Genomic DNA, 21,572 nt, shown 5'->3' with positions numbered 1-21,572 from the left:
ATATTTTGCCCGTCCCTCCTTTAAAGGGGCCAATGCAGCCATTTTTATCTCAATATCAAAACATTTCTGGGTAACAATGAAGTACCTTACTGTGATTGTTTTCAATTTGTAAAATTGAAGCTTCTTAGCAAGAGCAATTTCTCAAGCAAGGGTTTTGCTAGGACTGTCTGGGAGTGGATAGAGGAAAACTGGAAACTGGCTGATACTGACAGAGAGGTTTGGAACTCTCTTTCTTACTGGTCTATTAATGTCAACAGGAAGACCAAACTCCCACTAAAACAGGCTGACCCACTGAGCTTTGGAGAAATACGCAGATTTAAAGAGGAGTACGTAATTCTAATTATCATTACCTTCTCGTCAAAGAGGTTCATGACGTTATCACTGCTGAAGTGAAAGCCATCCTCTCTTGGGGAATGCTGCTTTTTAGTTAGCTTTGCGACAGTATCGAAAATAAATGTTGGATTGTTCTTTTTCTCCTCAATTAAGTTGGAAAAATAGCGTGATCGAGCAGCAGTGAGGGTTCTTCGATACTGCAAGCCAGTCGAAAGACTTCCAGTTTGGTGTGGCGCCAATACAGTTCAAATTTTCTGGAAGCTTGCTTCAGGGCTCGGGTATTTTCTGTATACCAGGGAGCTAGTTTCTTATGTCAAATGTTTTCCGTTTTTAGGGGTGCGACTGCATCTAGGGTATTACGCAAGGTTAAATTTAATTCCTCAGTTAGGTGAGTTAACCAATTTTTGCTCTCTGACGTCCTTGGGTAGGTGGAGGGAGTCTGGAAGGGCATCTAGGAATCTTTGGGTTGTCCGAGAATTTATAGCGCAGCTTTTGATGATCCTTGGTTGGGGTCTGAGCAGATTATTTGTTGCGATTGCAGACATAATAAAATGGTGGTCCGATAGTCCAGGTTTATGAGGAAAAAGATTAAGATCCACAATATTTATTCCACTGGACAAAACTAGGTCCAGAGTATGACTGTAGCAGTGAGTAGGTCCGAAAACATGTTGGACAAAACCAACTGAGTTGATGATGGCTCCGAAAGCCTTTTGGAGTGGGTCTGTGGACTTTTCCATGTGAATATTAAAGTCACCAAAGATTTGAATATTATCTGGTCTGATAGGAATTCAGGTGAACTCAGTGAGGAACGCTGTATACGACCCAGGAGGCCTGTAAACAGTTGCTATAAAAAGTGATTGAGTAGGCTACATAGATTTCATGACTAGAAGCTCAAAAGGCAAAATGCAATCTTTTTTTTTTTTAAATTAAAATATGCTATCGTAAATGTTAGCAACACCTCCGCGGGATGCGCGGGGATATGGTCACTAGTGTAACCAGGAGGAGAGGCCTCATTTAGCACAGTAAAATCATGGCTTAAGCCATGTTTCAGTCAGCCCAATCACATCAAGATTGTTATCAGTGATTAGTTCATTGACTACAACTGCCTTGGAAGTGAGGGATCTAACATTAAGTAGCCCTATTTTGAGATGTGAGACATCACAATCTCTTTCAATAATGAAAGGAATGGAGGAGGTCTTTATTCCAGTGAGATTGCTAAGGCAAACACCACCATGTTAAGTTTTGCCCAACCTAGATCGAGGCGCAGACACTCCTCTGCATTCCAGACTTGGTCCTGTTCGTGGGTAAGTAACATTCAGAGAACATTCTAATAATGTTATTAAAAACAAACATTCCTTTCTTAGAATGATGAGAACACTTTCCATAAAAACCACAAGAAAACTTTAGCAATAATGTTATTTAAAAACATATACATTCCGTTCTCAGCATCAACAAAACCCTCTCTATCCTAAGTGTGTTCAAGTGTGTTGGCCGCGCCCACTAATGGGCCCCACCTGATCTTAATGAGTGCTTGTTTCCTTTGAAATGGGGTCTGTTTGAATATACTCAAATGAACAGCTTTTTATGTGTAAAAAAAACATGGCACGCTGGCTCCATCCTGGTGGCGCAGTGGACTAATTCCATGGATAGAGAACAGAAGATTATAGGTTTGAATCCGATAAAACATAAATGTGTTTGCATGATTAATGCCTGAGGAAATTAATTTTCATGGTTCCTATCTGTGCTTGGAATAAGCCAGCAGTGGTATTAAGTCGTATTGAAACATTCAGTGAAGGAAGTTATTCAAAAGAACATAATTCCCATTCTCAGAGCCTTTATAAAACCTCCTAGGAAAACTTTCAAGGAACCAGACAAACATGTTCTCTGAACCTCCCTGCCACCTAAAAATAAGTGTTCCCAGAACAGGCAAAATGTTCACTTCTGTCCTCAGAATGTAAAAAAAAAAAAATACATTTTACTGGTATGACTTTGTTCCCACAACCAATGTGAAACCTCAAAAAATAAGTTTCCACAACTTTCAAGGAACCAATGTGCTTGCTGTGGTGTGTGTGTGTGTGTGTGTGTGTTGCCTCTCTCTAACACAACTAATTGGTCCCCCAATTACAGCGGGATCATTGAACTGGTCCTTCTTCCTTCTTAATTAGGGCCCAGTGCAGTGCAGGGGCTCTTAACTCAGCAGAACTTCTCTCTGTCTACACTTTCTCTATGGGGAGCTCTGCAGTACTGACTCTCCCTATTTCTCTATGGAGGTCTCAGTGCTTTCTCTATCTGGGCACTGACAGTGTGGGGCCAAGCCTGAAGTTCAAAGGTGTGATTGGGGTGTCAGCACTGTGTGTGGATTAACTACAAAAGTGAATGGAAAGTGTTTTGGTTTTACAGCTATGGCACAATGTAATTAAAATGGAGATCACAGTGCATGTGTGTGTTCTTTATGTCTGATGCTTTTCAAGAACATTAAATACATTCATATATTCAGCAAACCCTGCCCTCACGTCTGTGACTTCACTTTGTCTGCAAACAGTCTCTCTCTCCACAAACCAAACCCTGCCCTCACGTCTGTGACTTCACTTTGTCTGCAAACAGTCTCTCTCTCCACAAACCAAACCCTGCCCTCACGTCTGTGACTTCACTTTGTCTGCAAACAGTCTCTCTCTCCAGAAACCAAACCCTGCCCTCACGTCTGTGACTTCACTTTGTCTGCAAACAGTCTCTCTCTCCACAAACCAAACCCTGCCCTCACGTCTGTGACTTCACTTTGTCTGCAAACAGTCTCTCTCTCCACAAACCAAACCCTGCCCTCACGTCTGTGACTTCACTTTGTCTGCAAACAGTCTCTCTCTCCACAAACCAAACCCTGCCCTCACGTCTGTGACTTCACTTTGTCTGCAAACAGTCTCTCTCTCCAGAAACCAAACCCTGCCCTCACGTCTGTGACTTCACTTTGTCTGCAAACAGTCTCTCTCTCCACAAACCAAACCCTGCCCTCACGTCTGTGACTTCACTTTGTCTGCAAACAGTCTCTCTCTCCACAAACCAAACCCTGCCCTCACGTCTGTGACTTCACTTTGTCTGCAAACAGTCTCTCTCTCCACAAACCAAACCCTGCCCTCACGTCTGTGACTTCACTTTGTCTGCAAACAGTCTCTCTCTCCACAAACCAAACCCTGCCCTCACGTCTGTGACTTCACTTTGTCTGCAAACAGTCTCTCTCTCCAGAAACCAAACCCTGCCCTCACGTCTGTGACTTCACTTTGTCTGCAAACAGTCTCTCTCTCCACAAACCAAACCCTGCCCTCACGTCTGTGACTTCACTTTGTCTGCAAACAGTCTCTCTCTCCAGAAACCAAACCCTGCCCTCACGTCTGTGACTTCACTTTGTCTGCAAACAGTCTCTCTCTCCACAAACCAAACCCTGCCCTCACGTCTGTGACTTCACTTTGTCTGCAAACAGTCTCTCTCTCCACAAACCAAACCCTGCCCTCACGTCTGTGACTTCACTTTGTCTGCAAACAGTCTCTCTCTCCACAAACCAAACCCTGCCCTCACGTCTGTGACTTCACTTTGTCTGAAAACAGTCTCTCTCTCCAGAAACCAAACCCTGCCCTCACGTCTGTGACTTCACTTTGTCTGCAAACAGTCTCTCTCTCCACAAACCAAACCCTGCCCTCACGTCTGTGACTTCACTTTGTCTGCAAACAGTCTCTCTCTCCACAAACCAAACCCTGCCCTCACGTCTGTGACTTCACTTTGTCTGAAAACAGTCTCTCTCTCCACAAACCAAACCCTGCCCTCACGTCTGTGACTTCACTTTGTCTGCAAACAGTCTCTCTCTCCACAAACCAAACCCTGCCCTCACGTCTGTGACTTCACTTTGTCTGCAAACAGTCTCTCTCTCCAGAAACCAAACCCTGCCCTCACGTCTGTGACTTCACTTTGTCTGCAAACAGTCTCTCTCTCCACAAACCAAACCCTGCCCTCACGTCTGTGACTTCACTTTGTCTGCAAACAGTCTCTCTCTCCAGAAACCAAACCCTGCCCTCACGTCTGTGACTTCACTTTGTCTGCAAACAGTCTCTCTCTCCACAAACCAAACCCTGCCCTCACGTCTGTGACTTCACTTTGTCTGCAAACAGTCTCTCTCTCCAGAAACCAAACCCTGCCCTCACGTCTGTGACTTCACTTTGTCTGCAAACAGTCTCTCTCTCCACAAACCAAACCCTGCCCTCACGTCTGTGACTTCACTTTGTCTGCAAACAGTCTCTCTCTCCACAAACCAAACCCTGCCCTCACGTCTGTGACTTCACTTTGTCTGCAAACAGTCTCTCTCTCCAGAAACCAAACCCTGCCCTCACGTCTGTGACTTCACTTTGTCTGCAAACAGTCTCTCTCTCCAGAAACCAAACCCTGCCCTCACGTCTGTGACTTCACTTTGTCTGCAAACAGTCTCTCTCTCCACAAACCAAACCCTGCTCTCACGTCTGTGACTTCACTTTGTCTGCAAACAGTCTCTCTCTCCACAAACCAAACCCTGCCCGCACGTCTGTGACTTCACTTTGTCTGCAAACAGTCTCTCTCTCCACAAACCAAACCCTGCCCTCACGTCTGTGACTTCACTTTGTCTGCAAACAGTCTCTCTCTCCACAAACCAAACCCTGCCCTCACGTCTGTGACTTCACTTTGTCTGCAAACAGTCTCTCTCTCCACAAACCAAACCCTGCCCTCACGTCTGTGACTTCACTTTGTCTGCAAACAGTCTCTCTCTCCAGAAACCAAACCCTGCCCTCACGTCTGTGACTTCACTTTGTCTGCAAACAGTCTCTCTCTCCACAAACCAAACCCTGCCCTCACGTCTGTGACTTCACTTTGTCTGCAAACAGTCTCTCTCTCCACAAACCAAACCCTGCCCTCACGTCTGTGACTTCACTTTGTCTGCAAACAGTCTCTCTCTCCAGAAACCAAACCCTGCCCTCACGTCTGTGACTTCACTTTGTCTGCAAACAGTCTCTCTCTCCAGAAACCAAACCCTGCCCTCACGTCTGTGACTTCACTTTGTCTGCAAACAGTCTCTCTCTCCACAAACCAAACCCTGCCCTCACGTCTGTGACTTCACTTTGTCTGCAAACAGTCTCTCTCTCCAGAAACCAAACCCTGCCCTCACGTCTGTGACTTCACTTTGTCTGCAAACAGTCTCTCTCTCCACAAACCAAACCCTGCCCTCACGTCTGTGACTTCACTTTGTCTGCAAACAGTCTCTCTCTCCACAAACCAAACCCTGCCCTCACGTCTGTGACTTCACTTTGTCTGCAAACAGTCTCTCTCTCCACAAACCAAACCCTGCCCTCACGTCTGTGACTTCACTTTGTCTGCAAACAGTCTCTCTCTCCACAAACCAAACCCTGCCCTCACGTCTGTGACTTCACTTTGTCTGCAAACAGTCTCTCTCTCCAGAAACCAAACCCTGCCCTCACGTCTGTGACTTCACTTTGTCTGCAAACAGTCTCTCTCTCCACAAACCAAACCCTGCCCTCACGTCTGTGACTTCACTTTGTCTGCAAACAGTCTCTCTCTCCACAAACCAAACCCTGCCCTCACGTCTGTGACTTCACTTTGTCTGCAAACAGTCTCTCTCTCCACAAACCAAACCCTGCCCTCACGTCTGTGACTTCACTTTGTCTGCAAACAGTCTCTCTCTCCACAAACCAAACCCTGCCCTCACGTCTGTGACTTCACTTTGTCTGCAAACAGTCTCTCTCTCCACAAACCAAACCCTGCCCTCACGTCTGTGACTTCACTTTGTCTGCAAACAGTCTCTCTCTCCACAAACCAAACCCTGCCCTCACGTCTGTGACTTCACTTTGTCTGCAAACAGTCTCTCTCTCCAGAAACCAAACCCTGCCCTCACGTCTGTGACTTCACTTTGTCTGCAAACAGTCTCTCTCTCCAGAAACCAAACCCTGCCCTCACGTCTGTGACTTCACTTTGTCTGCAAACAGTCTCTCTCTCCACAAACCAAACCCTGACGTCAACGGTCAAGCTCTTTTTTAATAGAAATAAAATACGCACATACACGCCCACCTACTCTGATGACACATTCCATCTTCCTATAACAAATATTAAAACCCATGATGTGAGAACGAGGGTCATCTATCCCCTCTCAGCACTGTGACTGCTAATGCATGACTAAACAGGCACAACAGCACACAGCCAAATGAATGTGTCTCAACAGTGGCGGCACTCGGTCGGCAGTGTGTCTTCCATCTATCTACAGTATCGTTGCTTTTTCACCTGGATCACTCTTGCACACACACACATGTGCGCACGCACGCACACACACACACGTGCGCACACACACACACACACACACTCACACACACACACACACACACACACACACACACAGGTATAAAGTACTTAAGTAGAAATACTTTAAATTATTACTTAAGTTGTTTTTTGGGGTATCTGTACTTTACTATTTATATTTTGTACAACCTTTACTTCTACTTCACTACATTCTTAAAGAAAATCAGTTAGTTTTTACTCCATACATTTTCCCTGCTTGGCAGGACAGGAAAATTGTCCAATTCACGCACTCATCCCTGGTCATCCCTACTGCCTCTGATCTGGCGGACTCACTAAACAACCATGCATTGTTTGATGTCTTGAGTTTTGGCCCTGGCTTTTGAAATTGTTTATACTTTTACATTTATTTTTGATACTTAAGTATTTTTTTAAACCAAATACTTTTAGACTTTTACTCATGTACTCATTTCCTATTAAGGTATCTTTCCTTTTACTGAAAGTAGTACTTTTTCCACCACTGCACGCACGCACACGCACGCACGCACACACACACACAAACACACAATAGCTGCCATTCATCACTTGACTCAATACAATGGGATCTTTAAAGGGACCGTGTCTCTGACATCTCTGCCATCTCATTTCAGCCCAAAACAGTCCACATGGTCTGGATGGACAGTTGGTTAAGTGACAGGGGCTTGTGCCGAGGGGTGCAATGCTACAACATGTTCATCCAAGCGCTCTCACCTTCACTGTCATCCCAAAACGTCTGAATGGAAGGATCATAATATCACAAAGAATGACCCAACTCAAATGAGATGTTCAGATATATTACTATTTTATTATGGTGTCTTTTTCATTTTCAGTACTGCCATTTTTTTGAAAGAACAAGGGCACTCATGTCCCATGTCAGTGTGTATGTGAATAACACATGCTCAGTGTACATGCTGCTCTTCTTCTGCACATTCTCCTCAATGATTCCAGAGTCTCCACCTCTCCATCCCGGTTTTTCCCCTTGCGCCCCTATTTTACCTGGCCTTCCTCTCCTTACTGTTTTCTCTCCATATTGCTTCCTCTCCATCTTTCTTCACCATGATATCCATGTCATTGGCTGGAAGATGTTAAAGGGATTCTCTATGTCTGAATCTACGTTTGTCAGATGTTTTAAAAAAATATATTATTAAGATTGATTTAAACACCATTTTTGAAGTGTGAAAACATCTGTCAAGCTTTTATTTCGTGATGAACCATCCCTTTAATGATGCCAATTCTAGCTCTCTGCTTGTATTAACCATGTCATTACTTTTGATCAGATACGATATCTGATATGCTTATCTCATGCACATTGAATGATCCTCTCCATTGCTGTTTTCACAGGTACCCATCAGCAAAACTACAACCATGTGGTTCTAGGTAGCCCGACACGCACCCAAAATGGTAAGGACAGCTAACAGCACTAGCATCCAGATACAGGGTTATGTTTCAATACCCACTCTAGCATAGGCTACTACTTAGAATTCATGCCCAGTACATTACTTAGTGTGGATGTTGAATCAGAGCCACACAGTTATTTGTAGAAAGACAAATGTCACTAAATCCCTTTTTTTTTTACCAAACCAGGCCATTCTCTCGAAGTAATGTAGCCCAGATTTTTCAAATTAACTTTGAAACACTCTTTTGACACAAATATATGCTACCACTGATGCCAACCTACTCTTCAATTTCTCTTTTTGAAAATTAGCATTCTCTTATTGAAAATATATATTTTTTTATTAACGATAGAATCACAGAAGTGTCACATTTCATCATCATGACCATGTATTCTTTTGAACGGAGCGAATAAAAAAACAAATGAATGTCTATCACCTTACTAAAAGGAAATGCGATTGGCTGGGCATCAAGTGAACCTCCTTTTAAGGTCACAGTGTCCCGGCTATAGCTTTCGACCATCGTGCACGTTCCTCCTCTGTCATTAGAAGATGGAGTACTATTACTGTAGCCCCTGCTCTCTGTGAGGAAATCACCCCCAGCTTCATTACATTTACAGATTTTCTTCTGCCAATGTTCTCTATTCATTCACAAGAGCTGGGTTTAGGGGGGATAGAGGCTGATGAATAGATATGAGGAAGAGTGCTGGTTGCATAAGGACAAAGGGTGAGGCGAGGATAAAGAAGAATGAAAAGGAGAGAAAATACCATTTCTTTGTGTTTGTTTAACATTGGATTGGCCTCTCTGGCTGATGTTCAGTGTCTGCTCAACCCTGTGTAGAAGCCTTCCCCTCCGATGCTTCCGCTGCGTTTTAAGGAGATTCTGTAGTCGTACCGCATCTGCTCCTGTGTGTCAACTCAATGTGTGTTCCATTACACACTGCTAAACCAGATGAGTGTGCCATGAATGAAATAACCCTGAATTCTATGGGAAACATGAGAAATCCATTCTGACAACACATCGAACGAACACGCTTTGATCACAAGCCATATAAACAGGGCTTGGTGTGCCAGTGTTCTGTGTTGCTCTGATAAGGCTGGTCTATGTAGCTAGTGCAACCTCTGCTATCCTCTGTGTGTGAAGCAACTGCTGACCTTCTGTCAATTAAAGAGGGTATACAACATTGCTCTTTGTACATATAAGGTGCGTTATTACTATATCTAAAGGCACATTAGATTTTGGTCTGTTCCGAATACATAAAAATGATATACGTCATTGGTTTATTCCAGAGGTAATTGCTGGACTGATGGCATTGAATGAGGTGTGTGTTGGTTGGGTTTCACACCATCAACATGTTTCTGAACTGTTTGTTTTCCACTTGGGTGGGGTAGCTCACCGATCATTGAGGCGGGGTAAGTCACACACACACACACGCACACACACATAAACCCACATGAATTAACTAACACACACACCCTTCCATTCACCCCCACACCCTTCCACACACTCACCAACCCTTAGCCTTTGTACCTTCCCCTGTCCACATAGTCCGTGGTGTGGCTGTACTGTGCGTGGTGATTTAGCAGTGACGTGTGTTTCTGGTTATGGAGGTAGCTAACAGCATGCCACAGTGTGAGTCTATTTTCCTTGTGTGGAGAGTGTATTGCAGACACTTCTTTCACAGCTGGGTCTCTCTCCTCCCAAATCTCACCCCCCACAGTTCTCTCCGGACCCCTGCTGTCATCTGTCCTTTTCAAACTTCTCTTTCTTTCTCTTCAACTCTCCCCCCTCTTCAACTCTCCCCCCTCTTCAACTCTCTCCTGAAGCAGTCACCCATCCCTCTATTTTTATCTGGCCGCTGGAGCCAGGACTTGAGCCGCACCCTGCTGCCCACTGCTCTGCGTGACAGACTCACAGCCAGAAGGGGAGAGAGAGATGGGGAGAGGGATGCAGAGAGGGAGGGAAAAGAGAGTAGTCAGAGGGAGAGAGAGAGAGAGCGGGAGCTAGGAGATAGTAGGAGAGAGAGGAGCAAGATAGAGCGAGAGGAGTTTGAGACGAAAAGGGCAAAGAGAGAGAGAAAGAGAGGGAGAGAGGGGCCAGAGTCCCAGTATGCCCCTCTCTCGCTCTGGCATCACATCGCATCAGGCTGATGAGCGGGTTGCTGCCCTGTCCTAACCCTCTCCCCACCCCACCCCACTCCCCATCCCTCTCCCCACCCGACCCCACTCCCCATCCTCCTCAGATCACAGTACACAAACTGTCACAATCAGGGTCACTGAAGCAGACATCCGTTGTTTGATGTGGTGTTGTTATTGGTCCGTTGTCATCTCCTCCGTGCCAAACAATCCCACAGTGCCTAGTGACCGCCACCTTCAACCCACGTCCCCTAACCCCCCTCTCCTTTCAGCCCACCCCCCACCTCCCAGACTCCACCAAACGCTCTCTGAACAAGTTCCTGTCAGATGAACACCTCCCTTCACTCCCCTCCCTCCCTTCCTCAGCAGCTGTGCTCTACCAGCGTTGCCTTTGTTCTGACTCCGGGTATGTTTTAGGAAGCCTGCCCATTTCCCATCTTGTTTGTTTTGCTGTGTCTCCCCAGAGAACACTAGGATGAGTGGCATCCTGACCTCGCAGACGGAGCCATACGACCTGTCCTCCTCGCGCTCCTTCCAGAGCCTGTCCCACCTGCCGCCCACCTACGAGGCCGCCGTCAAGGCCGACCTCAACAGATACTCCTCCCTCAAGAGACTGAGTAGGTCCTCGCCACAGCATAGTCCACCGTTAGCAGAAGCGCTGAAAGAGCTCCCACTGCCTCGCTGAATGACCTGCATGTTAAAAACTCTAATGCATAAGTTAATGCCTACTCTGGCATGTTAAAAAGTCTGTATTCGTCACTCGACTCGTTACTTAACTGGCATACGTTTATGAAGGATTATACCACACGCCCCTTAAAATGTAGTGCTGGGATACGTCAAAATGAAAGGCTACATTCTCTTTTTCTGAAAGGGTCCTAATATTCAGTGTATCAGCATTCACAACCTTTCCAGAAAGTGCTGACTCTTGAAGGCATAAACAGAGTGTCTGGATGAGAGGGGACAGACAATCACAAATACACACATCAAACATGCCCCTCCATAACTTCATCAAAACCACACCTCACTGGTATTCCATACCAATACACCACACAGTCACTCTCTCTCTCTTTAAAGATGTCTCTTTAGAAAAGCAGCAGCCACTATTTCTCAGTGTGAGCATTTAACCACATTAAGCTCTGTGCTGTGCTCTAGTTGCAGCTCTGTATTGATTCAGTGTACTACGCTGGGGTTCATCTCGTCATATTGAGCAGAACACAAATGTTCCTTAAGGCTTGTGTAATTGCATCATGGCTGTCCTACTTACATTTGAGTAATTTAGCAGATGCTCTTGTCTGGAGGGACCTACAGTAGGGAGTGCATACATTTGAATACTAGTCCTCCATGGGAATTGAACCCACAACCTTAATATTGCAAGCACCATGCTCTACCAACTGAGCCACACGGGACTAAAGGGAGAGAACTGAAACTATTGTAGTCTACAATTCAAAGTCGTGTGTCTAAAGTCGGTGCTGTCACAATCACGTGCGCCACACACACACACACACACACACACACACACACACACACACACACACACACAGAATCAAATACGAGATCTATTCAACCAAAAAAAGCACCTATTGAGTTTACAGGGTCTAATGGGGAGAAATCCATAAAATGTATTCCAAAGTGAAGGATCTGATCCCATCAGTGCTCGCTATCTCTAGAGTGGGTCAAAATCGTTATACATGTGCCTGTCTCAGGTGTCTCTTGTGCTTGTTATTGTCTAATAGATATTGGACTGCATATTGATTGGAAGATGCTATGTCATTGCATGGGAAATGTCAGTGCTTGGGAAATTGTCTTAATAAGTAATGTTACAAAATGCATGGTGAATGTTGTTGCCATGTTAAAAACCTAAAACTGTCCTCAGGCAGTGCCAGCCCAGCCTGACTGTCTTTATCTGCTTCCAAAGCAAATCATTTGCAGCAGCAAATAGCCAAAAGGCATCTTTCTACTGATAGATCATGTAGGATAGAGCCAGAGGCGAGATAGAGACGCATTTCCTTTATTGGAATAATGAAATGGCAAATCTCAGCATCAACTAATACATGTAAATTGATGTATAAATTGAAAGTAAAGGGTACAGTGTGTCTCTGCACACACATTCATTCCTTTTTCAGATGATTTTTGTTCAGCCTGAACTGGCCTTGCATTCTTCCCCATAGGGAATTAAAATGCATAGTATATGTTTCTCCAATCTCTAAAAAAAAAAAAAAAAATTTAAAGAAAAAACTGCTTTAGAGAATTAATGATGACATCTTACTTTCATTTGCTCTTTTATTCATTAAGGAGATGTATATTTCACTGATTTAGGCTAATTTATTTAATAACACACATCATTTTCATGCCAATTAAAAGCCTATACAGTGGGGCAAACAAGTATTTAGTCTGGCTCTCACAGACCTGTAACTTCTTCTTTAAGAGGCTCCTCTGTCCTCCACTCGTTACCTGTATTAATGGCACCTGTTTGAACTTGTTATTAGTATAAAATACACCTGTCCACAACCTCAAACAGTCACATTCCAAACTCCACTATGGCCAAGACCAAAGAGCTGTCAAAGGACACCAGAAACAACATTGTAGACCTGCACCAGGCTGGGAAGACTGAATCTGCAATAGGTAAGCAGCTTGGTTTGAAGAAATCAACTGTGGGAGCAATTATTAGGAAATGGAAGACATACAAGACCACTGATTATCTCCCTCGATCTGGGGCTTACGCAAGATCTCACCCCGTGGGGTCAAAATGATCACAAGAACAGTGAGCAAAAATCCCAGAACCACACGGGGGGACCTAGTGAATGACCTGCAGAGAGCTGGGACCAAAGTAACAAAGCCTACCATCAGTAACACACTACGCCGCCAGGGACTCAAATCCTGCAGTGCCAGACGTGTCCCCCTGCTTAAGCCAGTACATGTCCAGGTCCGTCTGAAGTTTGCTAGAGAGCATTTGGATGATCCAGAAGAAGATTGGGAGAATGTCATATGGTCAGATGAAACCAAAATATAACTTTTTGGTAAAAACTCAACTCGTTGTGTTTGGACCGGAAGGTTGCAAGTTCAAAACTCCCGAGCTGGCAAGTCTGTCGTTCTGCCCCTGAACAGGCAGTTAACCCACTGTTCCTAGGCCGTCATTGAAAATAAGAATTTGTTCTTAACTGACTTGCCTAGTTAAATAAAGGTAAAAAAATATATTAAAAAAATACCTACTGTGAAGCATGGGGGTGGACACATCATGCTTTGGGGCTGTTTTTCTGCAAAGGGACCAAGACGACTGATCCGTGTAAAGGAAAGAATGAATGGGGCCATGTATCGTGAGATTTTGAGTGAAAACCTCCTTCCATCAGCAAGGGCATTGAAGATGACACATGGCTGGGTCTTTCAGCATGACAATGATCCCAAACTCACCGCCCGGGCAACAAATGAGTGGCTTCGTAAGAAGCATTTCAAGGTCCTGGAGTGTCCTAGCCAGTCTCCAGATCTCAACCCCATAGAAAATCTTTGGAGGGAGTTGAAAGTCCGTGTTGCCCAGCAACAGCCCCAAAACATCACTGCTCTAGAGGAGATCTGCATGGAGGAATGGGCCAAAATACCAGTAACAGTGTGTGAAAACCTTGTGAAGACTTACAGAAAACATTTGACCTCTGACATTGCCAACAAAGGGTATCTAACAAAGTATTGAGATAAACTTTTGTTATTGACCAAATACTTATTTTCCACCATAATTTGCAAATAAATTCATTAAAAATCCTACAATGTGATTTTTTTCCCTCATTTTGTCTGTCATAGTTGAAGTGTACCTATGATGAAAATTACAGGCCTCTCTCATCTTTTTAAGTGGGAGAACTTGCACAATTGGTGGCTGACTAAATATTTTTTTGCTCCACTGTATATATATTTATATATATATATATATATGTATATTTTTGTTATTCATCTGGTAATTTGCTTTAGCCAATCCCCTTTTAGCGCCCTGTCATAAATGACGTTTGTGTGAAAGGACTGATCAGCCTGAGGTGTATTAGAAGCCTTGTGTCCATCATTTATACAGCTGGATCTATTCTACAATGGTCTATTATTGTTCTCTGGATTCTGGAGAGGTATTTTATTTTTCAATTTATGAATAATGAATATTATTAACGGATTCATGTTATGAAAGTTCATCTCCATCTCACTTTAGCAGTAAAACGTTCAAAGCCGAAGTGAAAAAGAACAGACTCAGAGGAAGACAGCTGTCTTTTTGGGGGTGAACTTCAAAGGTTTCCATTTTTTATATATTTACGTATATAAAAAATACATATCATCTCTGCCGCAGTATTACTTAGTCATGGGCGGCAGGTAGTCTAGCTTTTAGAACGTTGGGATAGGAACCGTAAAGTCTCTGTTTTCGGATACTGGAGCCGACAAGGTCAAGAATCTGTCGATGTGTTTTTGAACAAGTTATTTAACTCTAATTTGCACCAGGGGTGACGCACTACTACGGCTGACCCTGTAAAACAACACATTTCACTGCACCTATCCGGTATATGTGACCATGAAACATATATTCTTTACATCTTAGTTTGACAGGATGTTTGTACGTGAGCATGTGTGTACTGTACATCTGTGTGTGTGTGTGTGTGTGTGTGTGTGTGTGTGTGTGTGTGTGTGTGTGTGTGTGTGTGTGTGTGTGTGTGTGTGTGTGTGTGTGTGTGTGTGTGTGTGTGTGTGTGTGTGTGTGTGTGTGTGGCGCACGTGATTGTGTGTGTCTGAATATGTCAAATCCGTACGTATGACTAATGGTTGATGCATGGTTCCCAGTGAGTCTCCTTTATAACACATACAAGGTGTGAGGGTGTGATATCACACATCCTGCCAAGACAATCTGGAGACATGCACATATCTCTAGACCTGTTCTTGGACACAACCCATATCCATGTTCGATTTGTTAATACATGAACGTGCAGATGAATTTTCATCCATGTTACGTGATCCTGCGTCTTTTCAAATAGCCTTTGTGTATGACGTTTTTGTGTGGTGTATGCAGTATGACACTGTTTGTTAACAGACTTGTACGCAACCTTTGGAAAGCCCACAGCCAGAAACGCTGGTAAAATCACAGATGGGGCCAGGATTGTCGTATTTCCGGAGCAACCTTCAGACCCGCTATTCAATCTCCTTTACTTCCCTTTTCTCTCTTTCCCTCCTACTCTCTCTCTCTCTACCTTCTCCCTCCCTCTTTCTCTCTCCTAATCCACCTCTTCTGTCTCCCTCTGTCTCTCCACAGCGGATAAAGACGTCGACGACTACTACACCCGCAAGCGTCACCTCCCTGACCTGGCAGCCAGAAGCACAATGCCCTTACACGTCATCAAAATGAACCAGGAACAAGTACTGCATCTACATATTTGTATAAATCTGCATTTTGTTATGCAGTGGTGCCTGTTCAGGGCATGCATTTACAAAAGTCCCAAGCCATTGAATATATCAAGAGTTGACTGTATCTTCATCCATTCCTCCAGCAGCAGCTCCAGAGCCAGCCCCCCCAGCCCCAGGTGACCCAGGCCCCACCCCAGCAGCCCCAGGCCCAGCAGGCCCCCAGGAGACAAAGGCCTCCCCGAGTCCAAAGGGCCATGTCTCAGGACCGGGTTCTGTCCCCACACCGAGGCCCCCAGCAAGACTATAGCATCTCCTACGGGATGGGGATGACCGAGCATGGAGGACGAATCCTGTCTGATGAGCAGCTACTGTCTGCTGAGAGGCTGAGGTCCCAGGAACGCCTGCTTCCTCAGGACCGCATGATGTCCCAGGAACGGCTGTACTCCAAGGACCGCATGTACTCCAAAGACAGGCTGTTACAATCGCAAGACCACATGTACCCTAAAGACCGCCACTTCTCCCAAGACCGCCTCTACTCGCAAGACCGCTTGTACTCCCAAGACCGCCTGCTATCTCAGGATCCTCTGATCTCGCCGGACAAAATGATGATGTCGCTAAAGCGTGGTGTAGTTGGCAGCGTGTCCGGCGGTTTCCGGGGAAACAACGACAAGTCGATGTCGCACGCCATCTCGCACCCGGACGTGTTCATGCCCACGACGCCACTCATGGACCGCTACAAGATGACAAAAATGCACTCCCATCCCAGTGCCTCGAACAACGCAGGAGCGGCAGGCGGAGCAGGACCAGGACCAGGACAAGGGGCACACTCCAACACGCTAGCCATGAACCACACGACTAATAAGAGGCAGCAGTTTGCCTCTAGAAGGACCCACACTGTGGAGCAGCTCCACTACATACCCCAACACCACCACCAACAGCAACAGCAGCAGCAGCAGCAGCAGCACTATCGCACAGGCAGCAAGACCGAAGTGACTGTTTAACGCTGGCTAGCACGCTAACGGCTAGCTTGGGAGTGACGCAATGGGTAATGCTAACTCGCTAACAGCTAATCGCTAGTATGGGAAGGATTATGTTTGTGTGGGGAAAGGGATGGGAAGAGACTGACTGTTTGTAAGGTGGGACATGACACTCTGTAGCTTAGTTTCCTGCTAAGTCAATCAAAAGATAATACCCTCATCTCTTTGCCTTTCCGGACTTCACCAGAACCAAGTACTGTATTGTAATAGACTGGAGTTCTTCTGTAGACACAAACTCCATAAAGACTGACTCCAGATAAACATGGCTCAGCTGTGGTAGTGTGCTGTGAAATTGGCAAACTACTCTACTGTTATTCCTGTTATGCCCTAAGCACCAGCTCCCCTTGCCCTACACAATTGGGGTGTGATTCATATGAGGGGACATTGATTATATGAGAATACCGAGGCTCAGGCAGCCTTTCTGTCCAACCGTCCAACACAAATCTCTTCTTCTTTGAACTTCTACCGCTACTCTAAAGGGCTTTGCATGGTAAAACACAAGGACTGATCTAATCGATGTCTCCAAGACAAGTGTTGTTGAAAGACATGACAAGACAACCACGGGTGATGAAACCGGGACGGCCCTGTAACAACTTTATAAATATATAAATATAAACTACTGTTTGTAACGCCAGTCTTACGCATAGCTGTAGAGAGATCTTGAAATAAATCAAAACTAACGTTACTAGCACTTTTATTGGTGCCTCAGTCTGAGACAAGTGTTCCATTTTTACAAAATGGAGAATTGGTTTTAGTGGGTTTAAAAAGCACAATCAATTAATGAGATACTCTGTTTCTGTTCTTTCTTTCATAAATTAGTTCGGTGATGGCTAGCTCATAGATGATTGTAAATAAGCTATAATTCTAGAGGCAGTATTATGGACCAGTCCATACTGGTTGGCTTTTGTATTAGACTGTCTAATGTTTTCAGTAGATTCTGAACAAGTTATAAACCACCACCGTTTCGTGATCAGTTCAGACTAGAAAACCCACTTAACCAAGTATTTGACAGGATAAATGAATACTATAATGTGTGTCTTTTCAACTATGTTTGTAGATTGAGAAGTGAATGAATGTGTTGATAAAAAATATACCACTGTTCATATTTGGATGTAAACTGTGTTCTATTGACTAATATGAGAAGTTGAAAAACATGGTGATGGATTATATGCTTGTTGCAGTAGGGTCAAATAAACCATCCATATTTTTTTAAACAGACAATACTCTTCTGAAATGACTATATTTGTGCTCTGTTTGTTGATGTGTATGAAAAAGAGCATATGTCAATCATATCATTTTACGTTGGTACAGCTGACCAGCATGACCAATCAATACCTGCAGGGGTTTGAGAGGGCTGAGTGAGAGCTGAAGGTGGGGTTTTCGTACACTTACACATGAGAACGTTTAGAAAACGGTAGCCTTTCCTTGCCTGTACATATTCAAGCAATTGATAATCTCATAGAATAACCAAAATGTGAAAATACATGAAAATACATCATCTCATTAGTTAAAGAGAACACAAATTAGAGGTGGGATTCATTTTTTCCCATGACACAGTGATCTTGTTTTTCTCAGGGGTGGTCACACCTATCCCTATCATAATCAAATCCAATGTTATTGGTCGCAAACACCTATTTAGCAGATATTGCGGGTGTCGCGAAATGCTTGTGTTCTTAGCTCAACACACAAATTTAAAATGTTTAATTAAGAAATATATAAATATTAGGATGATCAACGTCGGAGTCCGGAGTATAAATATACAGAACCAGTCAAAAGTTTGGACACACCTACTCATTCAAGGTTTATTTCTTTATTTTAACTTTTTACCCGTGGCATTCTCTCAACTAGCTTCACCTGGAAAGCTTTTCCAACAGTCTTGAAGGAGATCCCACATATGCTGAGCACTTGTTGGCTGCTTTTCCTTCACTCTGCAGTCCAACTCATCCAAAACCATCTCAATTGGGTTGATGTCAGGTGATTGTGGAGGCCAGGTCATCTGATGCAGCACTCCATCACTCTCCTTCTTGGTCAAATAGCCCTTACATAGCCTGGAGGTGTTTTGGGTCATTGTACTGTTGAAAAACAAATGATAGTCCCACTAAGCGCAAACCAGATGGGATGGCGTATTGCTGCAGAATGCTGTGGTCGATATGCTGGTTAAGTGTGCCTTGAATTCTAAATGAATCACCGACAGTGTCACCAGCAAAGCACCCCCACACAATCACACCTCCTCCTCCACGCTTCACGTTGGGAGCCACACATGCAGAGATCATCCGTTCACCTACTCTGTATCTCACAAAGAAACAGAGGTTGGAACCAAAAATATGAAATTTGGACTCATTGGACCAAAGGACAGATTTCCACCGGTCTAATGTCCATTGCTCGTGTTTCTTGGCCAAAGCAAGTCTCTTATTCTTATTGGTGTCCTTTAGTAGTGGTTTCTTATCAGCAATTCGATCATGAAGGCCTGATTCACGCAGTCTCCTCTGAACAGTTAATGTTGAGATGGGTCTGTTACTTGAACTCTGTGAAACATCTATTTGGGCTGCAATTTCTGAGGCTGATAACTCTAATGAACGTATCCTCTGCAGCAGAGGTAACTCTGGGTCTTCCTTTCCTGTGGCGGTCCTCATGAGAGCCAGTTTAATCATTGCGCTTGATGGTTTTCGCGACTGCATATGCAGAAACTTTCAAAGTTCTTAACATTTTCCGCATTGACTGAACTTCATGTCTTAAAGTAATGATGGACTGTAATTTCTCTTTGCTTATTTGAGCTGCTCTTGCCATAATATGGACTTTTTATTTTACCAAATAGGACTATCTTCTGTATACCACCCTACCATGTCACAACACAACTGATTGGCTCAAACGCATTACGAAGGAAAGAAATTCCACAAATGAACTTTTAACAAGGCACACACTGAAATGCAATCCAGGTGACTACCTCAGGAAGCTGGTTTAGAGAATGCCAAGAGTGTGCAAAGCTGTCATCAAGTCAAAGGGTGGCTACTTTGAAGAATCTCAAATATAAAATATATTTTGATTTGTTTAACACTTTTTTGGTTACTACAGGATTCCATATGTGTTATTTCATAGTTTTGATGTCTTCACTATTATTCTACAATTTAAAAAATAGTCAAAATAAAGAAAAACCTTTGAATAAATAGGTGCAGTAGGTCTGTGGATCTATTGGGACGGTATGCAAATTGAAGTGAGTCCAGGGTGTCAGGTAAGGTGTAGGTGATATGATCCTTAACTAGCCTTTCCAAACATGTTATGATGACAGAAGTGAGTGCTATGGGGGCGATAGTCTTTTAGTTCGGTTACAGTACCTTTACTTTCAATGGTGGGGACAGAAGTGAGTGCTATGGGGGCGATAGTCTTTTAGTTCGGTTACAGTACCTTTACTTTCAATGGTGGACATCTTGAAGCAAGTGGGAACAGCAGACTGGGATAGGGAGAGATTGAATATGTCCATAAACACTCCAGCCAGCTGGTCTGCGCATGCTCTCAGGACGCAGCTAGGAATGCCTTCTGGGCCGGCAGCCTTGCGAGGGTAAACATGCTAAAATGTCTTACTCACACCGGCCATGGATAAGGAGAGCCCATAGTCCTCGTGAGCAGCCCACGTTGGTGGCCGCAAAGTCCAGTGTACTTCCTTGGGGGCCGATGTGGAATCGGCTTGAGGGTGAAAATATACGGCTGTGTCTATAAACAAAGATAATTATCTTGGGAGGTAATACGGTCAACATTTGATTGTGAGCTATTCTAGGTCGGGTGAACAAAAGGACTTGAGTTCCTGTACATTATCCCAATCACACCATGAGTAGTTAATCATGAAACATACACCTCCGGCTTTCTTCTTCCCTGAGAATTCTTTATTCCTGTCTGCGTGATGTACTGAGAACCCAGCTGGCTGTATGAACGACAGTATATTCAGAGAGAGACATGTTTCCGTGAAACAGAGTATGTTGCAGTCCCTGATATCTCTCTCGAAGGAGATCCTCACCCTGAGCTTGTCTACTTTATTGTCCAGGGACTAAACATCAGTGAGTAATATACTCGGAAGCAGTGTTCTTAGTCCTTAGTTGGACTAGAAGTCCACTCCGAATACCTCTTCTCCACCGGTGGTGTCTTGGGGCAGCCTCTGGGATAAGTTCAATTGCCAAAGGATCCAATTCGGAAAAGTCATATTCCTGGTCGGAATGCAGGCGAGTTACCTCCGCTCTGATATTCAAAAGTTATTTCCGGCTGTATGTAATAACCCAAAAACGTTCTGGGCTAATTATCCAAAAACAAAATAGTGCGAAGATGCTTAGGAGCTAGAAGCAGAGCTGCCATGTCTATCGGCACCATCTTCATATAGTCTGTCACGTTGACAGACAGTTTTACTTGACAGCCTTGCCATAGTTAGAAATATGCCACAGATGCAGGCTACCGCAGTACTTTACTTCTGATATCTGAATTAGTATGGTAGCCACTGCAATTTCAGACCTTCTTAAAATTCATTGAACTCCTGTGGGTTTCGAACGTGAATTCTCACAGAACACAAAAGAGGCCCCCGCAATCACATTGGTCCACAAATACAAAAGAGTAGGGAACTAAGCCGGAATAAGTTTCGGTTTCCAATTTGCACCCAATCCTCTAACCGATCAGCATTTAGATGAAAATATGACACTCCAATCAAAAGAAATCTATGGATGGGGGAAATCAGCTGGAGCGTAAAAGGTAGGCCTAAGATGCCCAGGCGGGTGGTTATGGAGACGGAAGTTAAAGCCATATCCACTGTGAGAAAAGGGAATCAGGCCAAGAACAGGGCTTTCCATAACATAATCAGGAGCTTTCAAACTGTCTCCACATTTTAAAAACACTGTCTCGTTCCGCAATACAAGACTTCATTCTGTCACTCCTCGAGTTTTAATGCTGACAAAGTTGAGGGCGGACTGAGGACTTTTTTTGT

At 44.2% G+C, this 21,572-nt stretch overlaps 1 protein-coding gene across 11 annotated transcripts in view; it reads left to right on the top strand.

Moving 5' to 3' along the window:
- shisa6b (shisa family member 6b) overlaps positions 1-17,833 on the top strand; it is a 74,464-nt gene extending 56,631 nt beyond the window's left edge. For 2 of the 11 annotated variants that reach the window (XM_021575586.3, XM_090212241.1), the window contains 5 exons: positions 8,032-8,091; positions 9,474-9,494; positions 10,682-10,834; positions 15,484-15,587; positions 15,722-17,833. In XM_021575586.3, coding sequence (XP_021431261.1) covers positions 8,032-8,091; positions 9,474-9,494; positions 10,682-10,834; positions 15,484-15,587; positions 15,722-16,576 — 1,193 coding nt within the window. In that variant the 3' untranslated portion in view covers positions 16,577-17,833. Of the gene's footprint in view, positions 1-8,031; positions 8,092-9,473; positions 9,495-10,322; positions 10,835-15,483; positions 15,588-15,718 lie in introns of those variants that run through there. The other 9 variants (XM_021575585.3, XM_021575588.3, XM_021575587.3 and 6 more) reach the window with 6 other exon arrangements.
- Positions 17,834-21,572: the final 3,739 nt, after the last annotated feature.

This window comes from Oncorhynchus mykiss, chromosome 20 (assembly GCF_057628025.1).
Source record: "Oncorhynchus mykiss isolate SJ-2025 chromosome 20, ASM5762802v1, whole genome shotgun sequence".
Classification (NCBI taxonomy): domain Eukaryota; kingdom Metazoa; phylum Chordata; class Actinopteri; order Salmoniformes; family Salmonidae; genus Oncorhynchus; species Oncorhynchus mykiss.
The sequence above is the reverse complement of the archived record's forward strand: the minus strand, read 5'-3'. Positions and strand labels throughout refer to the sequence as shown.